The sequence below is a fragment of the Hermetia illucens genome, chromosome 4 (assembly GCF_905115235.1).
Source record: "Hermetia illucens chromosome 4, iHerIll2.2.curated.20191125, whole genome shotgun sequence".
In the NCBI taxonomy this organism is placed as follows: domain Eukaryota; kingdom Metazoa; phylum Arthropoda; class Insecta; order Diptera; family Stratiomyidae; genus Hermetia; species Hermetia illucens.
Window position 1 is genome coordinate 19816721 of NC_051852.1, and position 21630 is coordinate 19838350.

The following is a 21630-nucleotide window of genomic DNA, read 5'->3' on the forward strand; positions in this document are numbered from 1 at the left end:
ACGGAAGGCAAGACATTTGCGGAAGTCCTTAGTGAAATCCGCTACAGGATGAAACCCGAGGAGAACGGAGCAGAGGTGTCTTCGATACGGAAAACGAGGAGTGGTGGAGTTCTCGTCGAACTGGGCCCAAAGACGACCAACAAGAGCACGTTCTGCGAAGCGGTCAAGGGGCTATTGGGAGAGAAGGCCCTTGTTTCCAGCCTAGAACCCGTGTGCTCTCTGGAAATACGGGATCTTGACTGCCTCGCAGAAAAGGTCGAAGTAGAGGAGGCGCTAAAGCGTGAATGTCCAGAGGTAACCAATGCCCGGGTAGGTATCACCTCTGTAAATGCTCGAGGCCAAAAACTTGCCGTGGTGGATGTCCCCGAGCAATATGCGAGGAAACTCCTTAACAGCGGGAGAATCAAAATCGGATGGGTAGTATGCAGGGTACGAATGCGGATAGTCCCCACCAAGTGCTACAGGTGTCTGGACTATGGACACACATCAGCAGCTTGTAAGGGTCCGGACAGGAGGACAGCATGCCGGAGATGCGGCCAAGCGGGTCATCAAGCGAAGACTTGCAAGGAAAGCGAGAGTTGTGTTCTCTGCAGGGATCGTGGCGCATCTGGCGAAAGCGTCGCACACACTGCGGGCTCGGGACGGTGTCCGATCTTCAGGGCGGAATTGGAGAGGGCTAGGGTGCGAACGCCATGATCCGCATTTTGCAAATTAACATGCACCGGAGTGCAACCGCTCACCAGTTGCTAGCGCAGTTCGCTGCGGAAGTAAATGCTGATTAGCGAGCAATACCGAAACAAGGACCCGTCTTCATGGTATCTCGACTTATCGGGCACCGCTGCCATCTGGTTTCGGGACGACGTTCAACTTCGTGTTCTTGCCGAAGGCCGGGGGGACGGATTTGCCTGGATCCGGTGTTTAGAGATAACGTTTTTTAGCGTTTACCTGACGCCGAATGAGTCGATTCCGGACTTTCAACGCCGGCTTGATGCTCTGGAGGACGCCGTTTCGAGCACGGAGGGACGAATCCTGGTTGGCGGTGATTTTAATGCCAGGGCTCTTGAATGGGGCATGCCTCAATCAGACTCCAGAGGGAAACGGATTCTGGAAATGGCGGCGAGAACCGGGCTCGTAATTTTAAACACCGGATCCACGCCAACGTTTCGGCGCTCAGGTTGTGAAGGAAGCATTCCCGACATAACTTTTGCGTCGGAATCTCTGGCATCATCGGTGCACGGGTGGCGAGTCCTAGAGGACTTCTCGGCAAGTGATCATCAGTACATTGCGTTCGAAGTGTTTGACGCTACTTGCCGGCGAGCACCAACACGACGTTCCCCCTGCGTGTGGAATGTCGCGAAGGTGAACATCGGAAGGTTCGTCGAAGCTCTTGGAGCAGGTAGGGCCGCGCTTGGGGGCACTCCGGGGGGTGGTGGTGTCGCAGCTGACACCGTCGTAAATTCAGTGATGAATCTGATAACGACGGCGTGTGAGGCTTCCATGCCCCGGAGAGGCCCTAGGCGCGACAAGCCTTCTATGTACTGGTGGACGGCGGAAATTGCCGACCTACGGAAGAAGTGTCATAAGCTCCGCCGTTTGGCACAACGTTTGTACGCCAACGAGGACGCATGTGCCATAAAGGCACAATATAGATCAGCAAAAAGGAGACTCCGCAGCGCTATAAATAAAAACAAAGCTCGCGGCTGGCAAAATCTTATTAATGAGGTGAATGATGACCCGTGGGGACTTGGCTATAAGCTTGTCACTCGGAAAATCGGGGCTCTGCGGAAGCCCTGCGTACTGAGCACCGACCAGATGGACCGCATTGTGCGGGCATTGTTCCCCAGACACCCTGTACGGCTTGATGTAAACAGCGCGGAAAGCGTCGTGGATTGCCCCCTTTTCACAATGGGAGAACTCGAAGAAGCGGTTCTCACTATGAAAAACAGCAAGGCGGCATCCCGGCGGAAGTTTACAAACTGGTGTTCCGCCAACGGCCAGAATTGCTGCTCGAAGCGTTCAACGCGTGCTTGAAGGAGGGCATTTTTCCTTCTCGCTGGAAAGTGGCCAGACTCGCGTTGATCCGTAAGGGTAAAGGAGATCCGGAGCTCCCGTCTGCATACCGACCGCTGTGTATGCTTGACACGGCCAGAAAAGTGCTCGAGAAGCTCATCAGGGGTAGACTCGCTGAAGCGATCCGTGCTGCCGGGGACTTATCCGCAAGGCAGTTCGGGTTTAGAACAGGGAAATCTACAGTGGATGCTGTTATGGAGGTCGTAGATGCGTTTAATCGAGCCGGGGCACACAGCCGCCGATCTCGACGGATAGTGCTCCTCATAACGCTTGATGTCAGAAATGCCTTCAATTCCGTAAGATGGACAGATATGCTGGGCACACTAGAGAACTCCTTTCACGTGCCAAGCTATCTCTTGCGGATATTGAGGGATTATCTGAAAGACCGCTCCCTGTTCTATGAGACGCTAGAGGGCCAGAGGAGGATGGAAATCACGTAGGGAGTAGCGCAGGGATCCATTCTATAGTCTCGATAGTCTGCTGAGACTCGATATGCCTGAAGAGTCGCGCCTGGTCGGTTATGCAGACGACGTTGCGGCACTTGTTGCCGGACGCACTGTTGAACAGGCGCAAAGCAGACTTGGCATATTGATACGACGGGTAAGCGGATGGATGACTGCTCACGGTTTCAACCTTGCGCTGGAAAAAACCGAAGTAGTCATCCTGACCAGAAGAAGAATCCCGACCTTGCGTCCCATATCGATCGGCGAGTTGACTATAGAGTCAAAACCAACGGTTAAATACCTTGGTTTAATGCTCGACTCGAAGATGAGCTTCTTCGAACAAATCAAAGCAGCCGCGGACAGGGCTGCAGCAGGAGTCGCGGCCTTGAGTCGGCTAATGGCGAATGTCGGCGGCCCTATATCAACTAGGAGACGTCTCCTCATGGGAGCAACGCAGTCCGTCCTTCTCTATGGTGCGGAGGTATGGGCTGATGCCCTTGACAAGGAGGTGCATCGTAAACGCCTCGCTCAAGTGCAGAGGCGGGGAGCTTTGCGAGTGGCGTCTGCTTATCGCACTGTCTCCGAACCGGCTGTGATGGTGATTGCGGGAGTGATCCCCATTGCCCTCCTTGCCAAGGAGCGCAAAGCTATCTATCGCCGTAAGGGCGAAAACTTAAGAGAAGTGGTTGCCCGTGAAGAACGTCAACGCACCCTTAACAGGTGGCAACTTTCTTGGCAAAATGAGCCAAGGGGCAAGTGGACTGCGCGGCTCATCGACAAATTAGACCCATGGTTGAACAGAAAGCACGGTGAGATTGATTACTTCCTTACCCAACTTCTAAGTGGGCATGGAGGTTTTCAGTCTTACCTGCACAGGGTTGGGAAGGCGCGATCTCCTGACTGTGTGTTCTGAAATAGAGTGGCGGATGACGCTGAACACACCTTTTTCTCTTGCGAGAGGTGGGACGGCCTCCGCCAGCAGCTTAATGCAGACACAGGGGAGCTCTCTCCAGACAACATTGTCAGAGAGATGCTGAAGAGCGCTGGCAGCTGGAATCGTATTGCGCATTATGTTCGGGCTCTTCTTACTACGAAGAAGATTGAACTCGACCGGCAGAGGGATCGGACGGTAAGGGGTTCCCTGAACTAACAACTCCCTTCCTCCTCTCCCCTCCCGTTGGTGAAAGGAATTCCCTGACTTGAAGGCTCCCAAAGCCGGGAGAGCGGGAGGGCTAGCCCGAAATAATGTGTCAAACGGTTCCAGGCTAGTTCTCTGATGACAGGGAGGTGTTTAGTTGGTAGTTCGCCAGCGTGCTGTTGCGAGAGTCCAACACTCTGTGCGTAAACGCATTCACCTACCCTACTTCCAAAAAAAAAAAAAAAATATCAATACCTCTCTTCTTATGCACATCCAGGAGACAACTTCTAAATCTATCTGATCACGAAGTGGGCGATCTGATTCCTCGTATGGTGTCCAATTGAAACCCTACTCACCATATCCCAGGCTCTGTGCTCGAACATATGCCGCCAACGACGAAGCGGTGGAAATTGTGGAAATCCACGGGCCACCCGCCGTTACTCTTACGATTGCCAAGACCGTGTTTCCGTTATCGGAGTATGGTCTTACCAGAAACCACCTTGGCATTCACATCACCCATCACCATGTTAATGTCACCTTTAGAAAGCCTCTTCTGAACTACATGCAATTGTTCGTAAAAAGCATCCTGCTCCACTATATCGGAAGTTTCCGGTGATGCATTACATTGTACTATTGGCATGCTCCTGAAGTCTGTCAGAAACCGGCCTCCAGATCAAGTGCGCGCATCTTACGATAGCCGTCAGAAACAACCCGACACCGGATTCCCATCTGGTACCATGTCAGTCCCTGTCTGAGGCATTGTCGACGTTTTGATAGCAATCAAGTTTCGAAAGTTCCGGGTTGCTACCCCACAAATTGCTATCCCTTTTAAGCCGCCTCTTACGACAAGCAGGGGAGATGTTGATTGTATTCTTGACCCCCAACTGACAGAACGCGGACATGGCCCAATAAGTTATCACTATTTGTATTGGAAAGGACATGAAATCAGCTCTTCTTGTAAAATGTGTGCAGAGTGAGAGGACTTGGAGTACGTCTTGCTCTATTACTCGAGATATACAAGAGCTGAAATACCAATTTCAGAAATGCTAAAGTTGGAGGAACTATTGAGTGCACTGAACTGCTGTGGACGGAACGAAAGAGAAAGATACACGCTATGGAAAAGAGTAACCCTTTAACGAACTGGAATTTTGAGTCCCTTTACCCGCCCCGCAAAACGATGTCTGCTGACGGAGGCAATATTAAAGAGGGATTGAGGTAACGAGAGGGAATGCCTGCTGTGGAGTGGCGGTTGTAGCGCACGCTTTCCAGCTTTACAAAAAAAACACAGACGGATATACAGAAATAGGGTAGACCACTTTTAATGAGGTTCTCTTTTACACAAAACCTTAAGAGGCAAAAGCGAAGACCGTCCATTATTTGGGTCTATGGCCAAACAATGGTGATCAAAGTGAAAATAGATAACACGGAATCTGAAACCAACTCTTTGACGACAATGTTTTCTAGCACCACAATTTACCATGAGTATTTAGTTTCTGGTCATCAAATTGTAACCTTTCGGTCGAGTGTCAGCCCCACGTACTCGAGACCCGAATCTGCATGGGACTCATCTGAAGCGATTCTTGCCACGAAACCTCACCGGAATGTTATCTGATACCATACGAACCGGGATGGCCCCTGAGGGCATGTGTTCTTGAAGAACTTCTTTGGTATATGTTCTCAACCCGGCTGTTTGCGATTGGTCCCCATTGCGGGCAGAGCTTCATGCGGACCCAAGGGTAGAATTACGGGGTACCACTCGGGCGCCATAGCTGTTAGTTGCGGCAGTACTAGATAGGCCTCGTCTTCCATGGAATGAGTGCTGAGTCTGCACTCAGTATAAACAAAACAGGACAAGGCTATGGTTGTGGTCTCCAAAATAATCCACGTCCGAAGAGGACTGTGGGCCTACCTATACAGGAGGTACTCACGCCTTTTACTGAAATCAGGACGCACAGTTAATCCTATCCTAGGCCATTGCACTACTGATTTGTAAATATTCTCCTTGGCCGGCTAGGGACCTTATAACTCATGATCAACACATTGTTGAAATATTGCATACCCAACTGACTACTACTCATGTACTCACCCCCATTGAAAGCTTAAATTAACACTCGATAGATGACCCAAGCCTCATTATTCCGTAGATTCTATTTCCTCACTTTGAAATTCCAATGATTCCAACATCCAGGACTATAAAAATCTGCCATTACCACCGGTCAAACTGCCCACACGCATTCACATATGAATGAGTACCCGATATCCTTCGGCCAGAACCGAAAAAAAGTCATACACGATAGGATATTAGGTGGAAATGATAAGTCATTTCGTTTGCCAGAAAACTTCCCAAACCGAAAAGATTTCTCGATGCCAAAACCAAACCTCATCCATTTTTCCGAATGAAGTAATTCTCATTTACACTTCGACCGGCCAATTCGGATAGCAGAAGAAATCCGGGAAGGAAAATCACCGAATATATTTGTATCTGAGTGTGAGTTAACATTGCCTGGAAAAAAGGACTTTTTTCTTACCGTTTCTCACTCTCAGCTTTCTATATTTGATACGAAGGAAATCAGCACACCCCATATAAGGGACAAACTTAATCGAGTGGAATTCGGATAAGTGCTCTCTTTTTCCTCGGATAGTCGACACTGACTATTAAAGCGTTCGGGGTCCTGCATAAATGGTTTCAGGAGCGACGAGTTGGGAATATCCTTATCAGCGGAAAATGCTGAGATTCTTGCAAATGTGTAGGAAGCCGAGATTCAAAAAAGCAAGACGGTTTAAATGTCTCTCTTCTTGTACTTCACGTAATTTACGGCTTTCAGGATAACTAGGACGAAAACTGTGGTTTTACGGCTTAATTTCCGTTTCAGAATGGCCGGAATGGATTATATGGCTGACGGAATGCTTGGCAAGCTTGGCCGACCGGTGATGTTATGATGGTAGTTGTTAGCTTTTTATAACGTAAAAGGACTTTTCAGGAAAAATTTTCATTTCGATGAAAATTCCAATTTTTGAGTGTCTCTCATTTTCTGCTCCTTCTTGGTCTGGTCAGCCCCACATATCCATCAAATCCCGAATAAACTTTAATACCGAATATTCACTGAAAATAGCCTCACTTCAATGGAAGGCTACTTTAATAATCATTCCTAAACGCTATCCACTCGGACTTACATCCTTTGTACCCGACTCATGCCTCTCATCCATGGAATCCTTTTTATTAAAACTGAATACAACAAAGGAGCATTGAGGTAAGGTAGCAGTCAAGGATATTGCTATTTTCCCTATTTACTATTTAGTGTGCAAAAACATAGACAATCTCAAGGATTCTTGCACAAATGGATGCTACATTCGAAATAAAAATTAGTGCCAGGATATTTTGTTTTCATTCTTCACTCTGCCATTGTCTTGGATGTGCATTTTCTTTCAGGAAGTCGTTTTGAAAACTTAGTATGAGATACTTACTCGGCTCATAATGAAGTCGTCCTTGCAGTTCCTTTGTATTTCGGAGACAATCATGATTGTTCTTTTGGCCTAGATAAAAAGAAAGAGAAACTTTAATTTAAGAAACGTAGGTGGTCCCGGAATATTGTCAAAAAAGTTAGTATGAAACATCTTTAATGAATCAAGCCTACTAAACAGTAAGATCGAAACGAGCGAAGTAAGATGTTGGGACTCTGGACAGTACTCCTCTCCCTCTTGGCAGACTTACGGCAATATCCTTTTGTACTCTGAAAAGCCAAAAGGTAGCAAACGCGAACCACGTGTCGGGTTGCTTCTGATGGCTACCGCAAGGCCCACTCTCTGAACCTGGGAGGCTGTTGCTGACAGATTTCTAACTGCAAGATTTCGGTCCAGATTAAGGATCATCACAGTTGTACAAAGCTATGCACCAACAGAGGCTTCCGATATACTGGAGAAGAATGCTTTCTACGAGCAATTAAACGCAATTCGGGGGAGGTTTCCTAAAGATCGTGATCGTGATAGGTGATCTGACACTACCATGCTCGGACATTTGATGGGGAAACACGGTCTTGGCGAACGCAGCGGCGAGAGGTTCATGGATCTCTGCAACTTCACCACCTCGTCATTGGTGGTGCATTATTAGAGAACAGAGCCTGACATAAAGTCAGTTGGGTTTCAACTGACCGACCACCAATCAGATCAACCACTTCGTGATTAGCAGTAGATTTGGGAGTTGTCTCCTGGATATACATAACAAGACAGACGCTAACGTCGACCTCGAAAGGGATAACCATCTGATGGTCGCTTACTTTCGCTTCCGTGTTGCATCCGCCACTTCTCGCAGGTTTGGAGAGCTGTGACCAGCTAAGCTCAACATAGACCGCATGTACGACCCAGCTGTCGCTGCACAGTAGGTGAGCTATATTGCTGATCGAACGACAGATATACTGAGTAACCCGTCTGAGAATATCGATGAGCATTCGGACCCTGACGAAAGTGCTCTTTTCTCAAGTGCAAGGGACTTGAAAGACGTCATAAGATCTGGTTGACTGCGGAATCTTGGAAGCGGAGCGATAAACAGAAAGGGTGACGGCCGTGACGCGGTCGAACTCCGATACCGAGCGAAATCCCAAAAAGGTATGTTTTGGTTATATTTCTGAATCTAAGAAACGAAGAGAAACGGTTGAGGGAACTATATTGGGCGGGCCTACCAGGGATGGAGCAGTCCAGGGTGCTTATTGGGGGATACGAACCCTTGCGTACAAAGGATTGCTTAAACCTCACCAAAAAGAACCTCCGAATCATAGTGGGAATTCTCACTGGTCATTGTCGGCTGAACTATCACCTAGGGAAGCTAAGGATATCTACGAACACTGCCTGCAGGTTCTTTGAAGAGGAGGACGAAACCTTCATGCACGTCCTGGGACAGTGTCCGGCACTTGTGCAAAGTAGGTTGAGACATCTGGGAGAACACTTAATACCAGATGCAAAGCTGAAACTTCTGGAAGTGGGGAACATACTAAAGTTCCTAATGGTTACAGGCTTGCTTGAGATACTATGATCAACAGGTACACTATAACCAGTAAAAGGGGCACAATAGTTCTTCAAGGACGCGGTGCGACTTTCCCTTAACAGCATAATAGTAATTTGGTTATATTTTGTGAATTGGGACTAGGAGAATTACCGATGTACTTTGGAAATAGAAGAGGCAGTTTAGGGATTTGGGGGGAATTGGGTTATGTCTAACATTTTGTTAGAAAATTAATGGCGCGACCTAAAAGGACAACGTCGCTGCGGGGAGTTTGTCGGTAATCATATAGGATTTGGTTGGACATATATTTGGGATGGTCGTGGTTCCTGTAGATCCAGGAGCACTGGCGGCATGTCTCTCAACGAACCTCTCTATTTAGGACGGGGAAGATGTAACCCAGAATGAGGAGAGGTCTGGTAAGCTGTTTGTAGCAGAACAGCTTAATTTCTTGGGGCGTTGTAGTTTAGGACGGGATACAGGGATTTGCACGGTGAAACCCCTTCGAAATATAGGATACGTGGGAAAGACGGGAGTTCATGGTTACCCCTAGATGAGTGACTTCGTTCACAGTGGGAATGGGTGTGTCATGGATTTTGAGTAAAAGGACGACAACGTCTCTCCTTATTTTCGGCTTAATCCTCATGTTGCTGCGGAACACAATTGTTTCCTACTTTTGGTGATTAAAGGATAATTCCATACGGGAAAAGTATCCATAAAGCTCCAGGTCCAACTAGGAATTCAGACGACCTTGCCCGAGGGAAATATTTTTCATGGTAGTGTAAAATATCAGGTCATCCTCATATTAAAGAATTCTGATGGGGTTAGAGTTAGGACTCCATTTAGACAAGTCAGCGGTAAATGGGGAAAACAAGGTTCTGCAAGGACTGAACCTTGGAGAATTCTTGCTAGACATATGTATGGGGTTGCAAGATGTTGTTGGATGTTGACTTGGGATTTCCACCCACTTAGGAAGCTAAGGTTTACCTTATAGAGGTGGTGGGTGGTGGTGAGAATTTCAGAAAGCGACAGAGCCCGAATTTCCATACGAATTAGAAAGCTTTTCTTAGGTCGAGGAGGTAGGATATGGCTGGAGTCTTCTGATTAATACCGAGAGGAATGTCCATTTTAAAGACAAGAAGCACGTGCTCAATCGAGTGATGCAATTGGATTCACAATGCTCATCAATAATGGACTAAATGGTCCGTTCAAAGATCTTGGCGAAGGAAGAATGGATGGAGATAGGGTTGTAGCTATCGGTATTAAGAGGGTTTGCAATTTTTTGGAATGGGAATCATACGAGCACTCTTCCAGTCTGTGGGAAATGTGCCAGGGTTTAGTTCGATACTTGAGAGGCATCTGTGGAGGTAGTCGGTATATAGAGTTAAAATTCGTTGAGGGATTGACTCGTCAAGGTTGCGCATTTCTTCACTGAAGTGAGAGGACTGCGGAGAATACGTGCTTCCAAATAGTCTCCGTAGAAAAGTCTTTTTGAATTTGATATCATCGAGGATATCATTGGGGAGAGTGATGAGATTGCGGTAGTTAAAGAGACAAATTGGAATCAGTTCGTTTCATACTTGCTGAATTACTTCAGCTGTCGATGGTGTTGTTGGATACCATGCTGTTGGATGGGACCAGTAGTAGATTAGAACTTAAGGACCCGGTTAATGAGTTTTCAGTTCGCTTTCTGGTAATCCGGAACGGAAGATGGAATGAGGCGGATGACTCTTTCAGGGAGTTTGATATCGAAGGTTACAGCACCATGGTCACTGATGCCGGGGACGGTTTCCAGGAAAGTATATAGATTGATGATATTCGAATGGCGATTAACAGTACTGCTACTGCTAATGATGACGTGATCCAGATATGAGTGATAGTAACCATTATGGGAGGCGGGAAGAGCTAGGCTAAAGTGGAACAGGTTTATGGTTGGATAGGCGTTTTTTAGGGAACAGTAGAGTCTTTCCCCATTCTGCTTCTACCGTCCATCAAACCAAAACTGGTGCCTGGCGTTGAGGCCTCCAGCATTTTGGAGTGCGACTTCTTGAACTGAAAATGTGGAATCAAGGCCTCGGTGGAGAAGACTGGTTGTCTTTTCGGAGGGAAGGGTGTAGGTTATTATTGTTCTCCATTAGGATTTACTTAGCCGAAGAGTAGTCGTCGGAGTTTTCATAATTATTTTGTAAGAATTACCTGACTTCTTAATTAAGTAACTATCGGGAAGGGCGTGAGAAATGTTCTGCCTGATTTGTTTGAAATCATTCAAAGGTTCTATAACATGGAGTGGTGGAATTTTTTGTCCTACCTACCTAGCTAACCCCTTTTCAACCGCTGTGGGTTCATTTAGAATTTCGTCGGAGTCTCGGGCTGCTCGAACTCATTGTCCGTTACGACCACTGACCCCTATTCGTACTCTAACTCGAGTACTTCAGGTGGGGGATACAGCGGCGCTTTTTGCCGGTCCCGCAGAATAGGATTCTGCTACTCTTGTCACTTTTTCTTGCTAATATTTTGGTGTAGTCATGATCTCAATAATAGTAAAGTAGTAAGTAATCTCAATAGAAATCACTAACAATGCTCGGTGCAACCGTCCTAATGCAACTAGTTAAACCTCACTGGCGCAGGTGCTTAAGCATTAAGCATCAGGGCCAAGAGAAAGGGGAGCAGTCGCAATTAGCTCACAATAGGGAAATGCTCCCAAGAAACCTTAACCCGAACCCAAGAAAAAGGAAACCTCATGGCGATCAGGGATGAAGGCAGGAACCAAGAGACGCGCCGTTAGGTATACTAATGCGGTAATAAACATTCGACTGGTCTTAATGCCCAGAGTATTTCAATAGCAAATACTCACTCGAGAGAAGCCGGAAATAATCGAGGACCTCATCAGCATGAAGATGTATAAGCGATGAAAATGGAATTGATGTTCACCGGCATACGCTTTCAACCAGATCTTATACTGGTAGATTGCACCACGAAGGACACGGCGGAATCAATTAGGACTATAGTCTCGAAACTGCCAGGATAGAAAGCAACGGAACTGTTCACATGCGCTCCAGTTGATATTCCAGGGGTATACATGGTGACGGCTTACTTTCCCAAAACCACAGCGATTGAGACGAACAAATTCCAAGCCTCCTCATCACTCAAAACATGAATATCCATAGACGGTTACGAAGAATTTTTGAAGCAAGAAGGAGGGCAAAGGCAAATTCCTCACGATCGGGGTAGATGACCTATCCCTGTAGGGAATCTAACGTCGTGACTACCGCATCAATGGCAGATTTGGTGGCATGCTTTTGCATGTGCACAAGGAGAAATCAAGAAAGGATACTTCGAAGGACACATGCTGCCCACAGAAGTAGAGAAGCTGAACGCCCTTTATCTTGACCTTCTTGGACTCATGTTGGGTGACCAAGTCGATGGCCCACACAAAAACAGCCCAGGTAAACCTCCAAGCTCTGAAAATAACATTAGAATAGTGCTCGCTCAAGAACCTTGGGTGTACCGAGGCAGATTCGCGGTCTACAAGGAGAAAGAATGCTGATTATTTGGAGTTTCTCTTGTGAAAAACCATGAGCTTGTATCATTCTCAAAAAAAAGTTAAGATACATGTGTATGTCTTTCTAAATGAAGACATCGGCTCCCCAGGTCTCACTGGAAGCGAGGGAAAGAACTCGAGAGGCAGTTTTGGTATCAGGGTACTTTCTAAGGGATGACACCTGGATCCCATCGGAATTAGTCGTTAGACTGGCAAAGTTATGTGAGAGGAATGCGCTATCACTTCTTCTCGGTTGCGATACTAATACTCACCATGAGGCTTGGGGAAACAGCGACATTAATCGAAGAGGTGAGTACCTTCTGGAATTTATGCTCAATAATAAATTAGAAATACATAACCTAGATAGATTAATAAAGGATCGCAGGAGAACAAATTGGGGCTCCTATACAGAACACTTGAGTGACAACATGACTCATCTACAGGTGAGCAATAAAGTCAAGAGCCAATTGAGGCATCTGAGACGAGCTGTCCGGTTAAGAAAGTCAAATGACGTTTAGTGGAACAGGAACCTAGCCAGAAGAAGGTACTCATTAACCAGGCCAGACAAACAGGGTACTGGCAATGGTAGAGTCAGGCGCCAGGGAGAATACTTAGTAGTATTCGAGATGGAATGGCACATGGAAATAGGGAACATAATCAAGTTTCTGTTGGTTATAGATTGTTTATACCAATAAAGAGGCACAATAATTCTTTTAGGATGCAGTGCAGTATCCCTTGTTAATATTGTGTACATGGCAAAATTCCAGCGGATAAACTAATGACAGATTTTGTTGCTCCTCAGTATCGCTCCTTCTACTAGACGTGCTCCCGCCACGGAATCCAGAAATCATTCCAAGGATTGTGGTCTCCTTTTCCCAAAGCAGAAGTTGATATTAGAAATTTATTCCGCGGACCTGATGACCACAGCTGATGTTGCCAGGACCTCCCGGAAGGAACCGATCCTACAAATTCCGATAATATCGAGATAGCGAATAAATGCTTGGCAGATACATCTGTTGTTGGTACTGCATCAACAATTACTTATATCTCTAAATAACCGATATGCTTTTTTTCTCTAAATCATCCAATTACATACATATGTGATTCCACAAATAAACATGTTGCTTGCATGCAACACGCTTGAAAACGTTTGCTGGCCTTGATCTGCTGCTACTATCTCTTAGCGTAACAGATAAATAGATACGAGGGCTCGGAATACAAACAATGAAAAAATTACGCTACTGAATTAATCTTGAGACTTGCAAGTCATATGCACAAATGTTTATATAATACTCGTTACGCTTTTATCACCTATTTGGCTACCTTCCAGAAGTACTGGAAAAAGAATGCAACACAACAACTATTAACAATATCATATTACTGGGAATTAAAATGATTTTGTGGTTATCTTCATAAGAAAAGGGAAATTTTAACAATCTTATCAGTATTTTGGAAGATTCCTAAGAAGATAATCGCAGCTTCGGCAATGCGAATTGTAGGGTATGCCGAGCCTGGCGGCATGATCCCCTATAGGCCAGTGCCCCGTGCAAACTGCTGTAATCTTGAATGTATTTGCACGCTTCTGGCGCAGGAGCTATCGTAATCGGGCTGCTATAAGCGGGCCAAATTCTCATTGACTTGGCACGACTCGTAAGCCTTCGCCATCTATAGCCCGCGGCTGCTAGGCAGTGCGAATAGACTCCGCTTCTGACAGCCGCCAGTAAAACACCGACTGTATTCACCGAAAAGCTGCCAAGAGCAGAGCAGAGCCTGGCCAATCCGTCAGCCCGCTCATTCCCCTCTATGTTCCTATGCCCGGAAAGCCAGAGCAGGTTGACCTTGAGCTTGCCGCTCAGACGGTTCAGCGCGTCTCTGCATTACCTCGCCAGCCTGAAAGGTGCCTTCGCTAAGTACAACGCTTTGATGGCCGCTTGGCTGTCGGTTGGAATGGCTATGTTACACTTGGGGCTCGAATCTCGCTCCAGCCATCGACAGACTTCCGATATCGCTAGCACTTCTGCTTGGAATACACTGGCGAAACCTGGAACACCATACGACTTGGATGCGCTGCGAGTTTTCGAGAAAACCTCCGCGCCGACTCCACAGGCCATCTTTGAACCATTGGTAAAGAATACTGAGTTATAACCTTGAAACACGCCGTCGATCTTCCACTTTGTCCTGGTTGGAAAGTCCACAGCAAAGTTTCTGGTGATGTTCAGCTTGCATGTGGCATAGTCAGTGGGAAATGCCCAGATTTCCCGAGGTATTTCGTCTAGGATGTTGCTGTGGCCGTAGGACTTCGCTGCCCAGCATCCGGACTAACATAGTCTAACAACACTGCACGTACTTAATGAGGAAGTCTAGGGAAAGGAGATGCAGAGCTCCAGTGGCGCCTGCACACCCGGTTCTTTGAATCCTATTAAGCTTCATCCTATTGTATTTTCTGCTCAAAGCATGCATGATACAATAGAGCCATACGTTCGGATCGGACGCACTACAGCAGTATACATCCAGCGAACCATCCTCGGCCGAAGATCCCATTTCTTTGCAAAAGTTTTCTTGCAGGCACAGAAGGCTATACAAGCCTTCTTAACCCTCAGTTCGATGTTCAATCTCCAATTTAGCTTTGGATCTAGGATTACACCCAGATACTTTGCATTAAAGGAAGAACCAATCTTTGTTCATTCAACCGTGGTAGATGAAATTCAGGTATCCTCGGCTTGGTGGTGAATACCATCAGTTGTGTTTTGGTTGAGTTTATGCTGAGTCTGCATTTTGCGGCCCACAGGCACACCTTTCGCAACGCTCCTTCCATGATGTCGCTCATAATGGACAGAAACATCCTTGATACTAATATCACCAAGTCGTCGGCATACGCCACCACCTTCACCCCGCTGCTGTCCAATGTACGTAAAATTTTGTCCATTACTATTAACCAAAGCACCGGAGAGATGGCGCCACCCTGGGGCGTGCCTTTGTTCACAGCTCTGGTCAAGTGGTTGCCTCCCAGACCCGAGTGGATTATCCTGGTACTTAGTATGGATATAATCCAATGCGTAAGATACCCCTCAATCCAATACTGGTCAAGGCTTCCTTGATGGCGTTGGTACTAACGTTGTTGAAAGCACCCTCTGTATCTAAGAAGGCAGCTGGGGTATACTGCCTGTACTGCCACGACTGCTCAACCGTGATAATTACCATGTGGAGGACGGTTTTTATGGATTTTTCTTTTGAGGTAGGCATGCTGGGACTTAGAAAAAGGCGTTCTCTCCATAATCGTCGTACAAATATATGTACAGCGTAATTGTAATGATCCAAATATCTAAATTCTTCATCGTGTCAAGTTTCAGCGCCAAAACCTGACTCCTGGCCCGCCAATTAGAGGCGCAGATCGAATCTCACGCCCTGTTACCTTTTTTCCTCGAGACCTCAGCCCCGAGAACAAAAGGCGATAGCTTGAAGTTCTTGGGCCTGCCGTCGACGTCAAGCCTGAAGAAGTGCTCCGTTCTGTTTAAAACTTTAAATGGGCTCTCATATGGTGGTAGCAGGGGCTTCAGGGGCTTCCTGGAAGCATACACGTCAACCAAGACGTGTTTGCAAACGTCCCGGTCCTTGGGGACGTTGGCCTTCACCGAAGAATGACGGGATGGCGAAGGGATTTTAGTTTGGCCATGGGGTCCTAGAGCAAACGCAGAAGTCCAGTGTCGGAAAGGGCTGACCTGATATCGAACGCAGCCACGAAGAGTCATCGTATACAATTATAGCGGCCTTCAGTTCCAGCAACCCATTGGATTTTGGGTAATACGCAATCAGCCGATGGCGTTTGAGGCCTAGGAATGTACCTAATTTCTAGAACAGGATAGATTCGAACTGCATTCCCTGGTCAATAGTAACTTCTGCTGGAACTGCAAAGCGTAGGATCTGTTCCCGGCAAAGAGCTTCGGTGCATAATTGTGCAGTAATGTTGATCGTGTGAAAACGCTTGTAGACCATGGGAATGAGCCTACTTCTTTTTGTACGTGCTTGGTGTACACTTTTGGCACGCGATGCACTGTCTAGCCAGGGGTTAATATCCTTATTCATTCAGGCCAGAAATATTTGCTAGTGACCAACCGATTCGCTGTCCGAATGGCTGGGTGCGCAAGACCCTGTATTGAATGAAATACTTCCTGGCGAAAAATGCCTGGAATATATGGCCTAAGCTCGTTTCCGGGGGTCTCGAAAAGCATTTCAGAGGTTGAACCGAACAGGGGAAACTCCCGAAAATTTTATTTGGGGTTGTCCCTGAGGCTCTGAAACATTGTGTCCTTCTGTACTTTGGCGAAAGCCGAAAAATTGCCCGTGGCGGGGATTGTGACCTCTGAAATGCGTGACAAAGTGTCTACAACTAGATTATCCTTGCTGGACACGTGCTGGATGTCGGAAGTAAACTGGCTTGTGAAGTTCCGGTGCCGAAGTTGGCGAGGGGACGCTTTGTCGGGTTTTTGTTTAAAAGGAAATGTTTGTGGTACGTGGACGCTGTGAAGGGCCTGCTTCTAAGGAATATCGGAAGTATTTGATTACCGTGTAGGAGGCTAATAGCTCACGATCATTGGTGCTGTAGTTCTCTTAAGCTGTATTTCATTGTTTGGAAAAGAAGCTCAACGGCTGCTAGCTTTGGTTCACCTTTTCGTGGAGAGCAGCACCTAATGCGATGTCTGAAGTATCAACGAATACAGCTAAGGGTGCATCTAATTGAGGGAATGCCTCGATTGTAGCGCCAAATGCCTGAACACACTCTGGTGACCACGCAACTACGCGTGAGCCTTTGGGTGCAGACAAGTTTGGGCAAGAAACGGCGACAGAAGTTGAACATGCCCACCAACCTTTGCAGATCCTTGACTGTGTTAGGTTGTGGGAAGTCTGTGATGGCTTAAACCTTGCGTAGATCCGGGTGGTATGGGATAACGGTCTGGAATGGTTTGAGCATTCAGACGTCTGTAATCGGCACATGGTCTCCATTCCCCGTTGCACTTTGGGACCATGTATAGTGGAGAAGACCAGCAGCTATTTGATAGTCTGCAAATAATCTGCTTTAAAAATTTATCAAATTTTTTCTTAGCAACAGCAAGCTTCTGGGCTGGTAATGGACGCACCTTCAAGAATATAGGAGCCAGTAGTGCGGATGTGACTGCGACTGGCTACTTTCGGTAGTTATGTTGCAGTATTATTGAAGGAGTGCGCGAATGCGAGGGTCGGCTACATTTTCAAAAATGATAAAAAAGTTGACATTAGAGGTGGCAAGTTTTCCTGAGGACTTGAGCGAGGTTACGAGGTCTATAAGAGACCTGTTCTGCAAATTCACTAGCAATACGTGTGGCCTAGGAAGCCTGGGCCTAATATGGGACTGCCGATGTCCACTATAACAAAACGCCATGAAAACTTTCGTCGAAGCCCCGGACTTAAGTCTGCTTTCCTGTAGCCGCAGCAGAACGACGAATTCGCTTTTGTCACTGTGCACGCTACGTTTACCTCGCGAGATTTTCATCTCTACTCACAGCGACGAAATGCTGAAGCGTTCGCCTCAGTCGACACAGCAGGACAGAGCAGGAGGGAGGGGGAGTAAGGGTTCTTGACACATGGACGACATCAGAACGTAAGTAAATTAGTCCAAGCAAATCAAATACATGTCCGCACGATAAATATTATCACCCTCACTGGAAAAACCGATGAACTCGTTACAGCCCTTTGGAATGGGCGATTAATATTTGCGCACTACATGATACGCTGGACACTGATTTGATAGCTATGCCAGTCCTTCCGGATCAAGTTTTTGACTGAACAAAATGGCGCAACCAAGATGAACCGACTCCGCTTCAAAACAGGACAAAGGTCGGAGAAGAAAGAGAAGATGAGCATAGGAACCACGGATGGATCCTTTCTGTCATTTAACAGGACTCATCATTTCTATGGTATGAACAGCGCATATATGTTCATCCCAACAGAAAAAAATCCAGCTCGAAGCCTTCTGCTTGACAAATGAAAATCGCTGAACAACTCCCAGAAATAATTCACATCTTTACTATGCGTTACCTTCTTTCATCTATTTAACTCTGATCCCACTTCATCCCGCTCAAAAGGTTTGCTAATCATCACTTTTAAGTGAAAGATACTCTAACTCCAACCTACTCGGTAGGAAAAGGTAAGGAAACGAAGGAGGACTAGACAGCCGGCTCTGCTCATTAAGAACAAGGAAGGCAAAAGATTTGCGGAAGTTTTCAGCGAGATCCGCTAACAAAATAAGACCCGAAGACAGTAAAGCAGAGTGCCTGCCATTCGGTAAATGAAGGGAGGCGTAATCTTCGTTAAACTAGGTTCGAAGATCACTAACAAGAGAGCGTTCTGTGAGGCGATCAAAAGGCGACTGGGGAAGGAGACCCTGGATTTTAATCTAATCTAGAGTCAATGTGTTTGCTAGAAATCTTCTTCACGCTCTCACAGAAAAGGTCGACGTAGAGGAAGCCATCGAATGTGAATGTCTAGACGTAACCAACGCCAAAAGGTCAAAAAGCTCTGCTAATGTAATGAAAGTTGCCATGCAATGCACGAGCAACCTCCTTAACAGCGTAAAAATAAGAATTGGTTTGGTATTATCTTTGTTGCGCTACCAACTGGGTTTGGAACGGTACCCAACTCCGGGTTCTTGCCCAAATCCAAGGAAATGGCTTTGTCTGGATTCGATATTTAGAAGTAATGTTTTTTAGAATTTATCTAACACCGAATAAGACGAACGGATTCTGGTAGGAGTGACTTCAATGCCAGGGCGCTTGTGTAGACATGGTTCACCTGGACCACAGCAGGAAATGAATCCCGCAAGTGATGGCAAGAATCGAGCTCATTGTTTTAAAGATCGGATTTATGCTAGCGTTGCAACGCTCAATCTGCGAAGGAAGCATTGCTCAGGTATACTTTGAGTAGCGTCGAACACCGAGAGCTTAATCGTTTAAACGCCCAGGCAGAGGGATGTATAATACCTCAATAAGAGTGTACCGATCAGCTGAACGGAATCTCCCCAGAGCGATAAAAAAGCACGTAGAGGTAAATGACGAATCCTAGGGTCTTCATTTTAAACTGGTCACCCCCAAAATCAGAATTGTGCTGAAACCCTCCCTAAACAGCCCGTACGGGTTGATGACAACAACTTTGAAGGTGCCGAGAACTGGCCGCCTTTCACTCTGAAAGAACTGGAAGAGTTAGTTCTCTCTATGAAAAGTGCAAAGGTGGTATCCTGGTACTTGCATAAACTGGTGTTCTAATATCGGCCAGACCTACTGACGCGATGCATGCTGCCGGAGACTTATACCAAAAGAAGTTCGGCTTTTGAGAACGAAAATCCACGATGCATGCGATTATGGAGGTCGTAGATGTAGTTCACCGACCTCAGACACACGGCAGCCAATCTCGACGCCTCGAAAGGCCTTTAATTTCATGGAGTGGACAGGTGATATGCTAGGCATACTTAATAATTAATTCCTCGTGAAAGATTATCACTTCCGGATTTTGAAGGCTTATTTGGAAAACCGCTCTCCACTCTATCAGACGTCCTAGGGCCGGACCTCTGGAACGATAGTCTGCGAAGACTCAACAGAAGAATCACGCCTAGGTGATTATGCAGTGGAAGTTGCGGTACTTGTTGCCAGACACACTGTTGAACAGGCGCTGACTGCAGTTAAATACCTTGGTTTAATCCTTGACTCAAAGATGACCTTCTTCGAACAAATCAAAGAAGTAACGAAGTCAGCTAATGACGAATTCTGGGGGCTCTATATCTACCTGAAAATATCTTTTTATGGAAGCAACGCTGTTCATTCTGCTCTACGGCGCGGCGGTATAGGCTGATGCCCTTAGCAAGGAGGAGTATCGTAAACGCCTTGCCCAATTGAAGAATATTTAAGAGAGGAGGTTTGCCGTGAAAAACATCAACGCACACTGAAAAACTGGCAAATCTATTGGCAAAATAAGCCAGGAGGCAGATGGACTGTATGGCTCATCAGCTGAACAAGAAGCATAGTGAGATTGATTGTTTCCTTACCCAAATTTTATGTGTGCATGGAGATTTTCAGTTTTACTTGCACAATATATGATAATTTTATTTGCACCATATGGATGACGCGTACACACTTTTTAAGGTTTTATGTAAACACAAAACCTTATTAAAATCTGTTTACTGTTTGTCTGTCTGTCTGTCCGTCACACGAATTTTTCTCGGAGACGGTTGTAGCAATTGGCACCAAATTTGGTAGAAAGGTGGGAACTATGAGCGCTCACACATATAGTGAGTTACATCCTTTTACGTCGAATTTAAGGGGGGCTCCCCATACATGCAAAAGGGGGGCATACATTTTTTTTCATCAAATATAGTCATGTGAGATATCAAATTAAAGGTCTTGATTAGTACTTTTCGAAGCCGGTCTTAGTTTTTGTTGAAAATGTGGGGAGTGCGGGGGGTTGAAAGTGGTCATTTTTTTAACGAACCCATTCTCAGGAACTACCCAGCCGAAAAATCTGAAAAAAATCAGGGGGCTACCACTATATGGTGCCTAGGCTGCGAAATACCCTACATACCAATACCTGGTCAAATAAAGTTAATAGTAATACATTACTATAATTTTTAATAATTGGCAGGAAAACCCCCTCAAGTTCACCCTAGAATCACAAAATGTTGCAGCAATGTAGGCTACAGTATAGAGCATGATCCTGCCAAATCTCGTGAAAATGGCACTATTACTAATAAAGTTATACTAGGTCAAAAGTGGCGCTCCTCTGGAAATTCAAGACTATGAATGTGGTACATGCTAATGGGACAAATGCACACTCAAATCTCTTTATAAAAGAAATACACAAAACCTTTCATACCTGAGGCGTCTAGCTTCCGCTTTCCCGACTTGTTTCTCTTGTGACAAATGGGGGTGGTTTTCGTCAGCAACTTAATGCAGACACAGGGGAACCCCTTCCAAACAACGTTGTTAGAGAGATGCTAACGAGCGATGGCAGATGGTCCCGTGTTCCGCATTGCGTTCTACGAAGAGATTCTGCTCAACCGGTAGAGGAACCAGATGACGAGGGGTTCCTTTAACATCCCTCCCGCTATTGAAAGGAACTCCCTGACTTGAAGACTCTCTAAGCCGGAAGAACGGGAGGGCTAGGCCGAACTACTGTATTAAACAGTTCTAGGCTAGTTTTGTTATGACTGGTAGGCGTTTATGTTGTTGGTACTCCAAAGGTGTTCCTTTGCAGGAGTCCAACGCGCAAACGTACTCAAAAAAAAATAGAATCATCTTTATATGTGAGTACTACATACAAGCCCCGAATATCTTTGGATGATTTCCATCTACACTGTTCCGCTTTCAGATGCAAGCATAAACTCCGAATATCTTCCAAGATTTCTACCTTCATCCCCTATTTC

The 21630-nt window shown here is 46.2% G+C and overlaps 1 protein-coding gene across 1 annotated transcript in view; it reads right to left on the reverse strand.

Annotated features, from left to right (window-relative positions):
• Positions 1-21630, reverse strand: part of LOC119655492 (gustatory receptor for sugar taste 43a) — a 115176-nt gene that overhangs the window by 23281 nt on the left and 70265 nt on the right. Inside the window, exon 10 of the mRNA XM_038061394.1 lies at positions 7117-7185. Within this exon, the coding sequence (XP_037917322.1) occupies positions 7117-7185 (69 nt within the window). The remainder of the gene's footprint in view (positions 1-7116; positions 7186-21630) is intronic.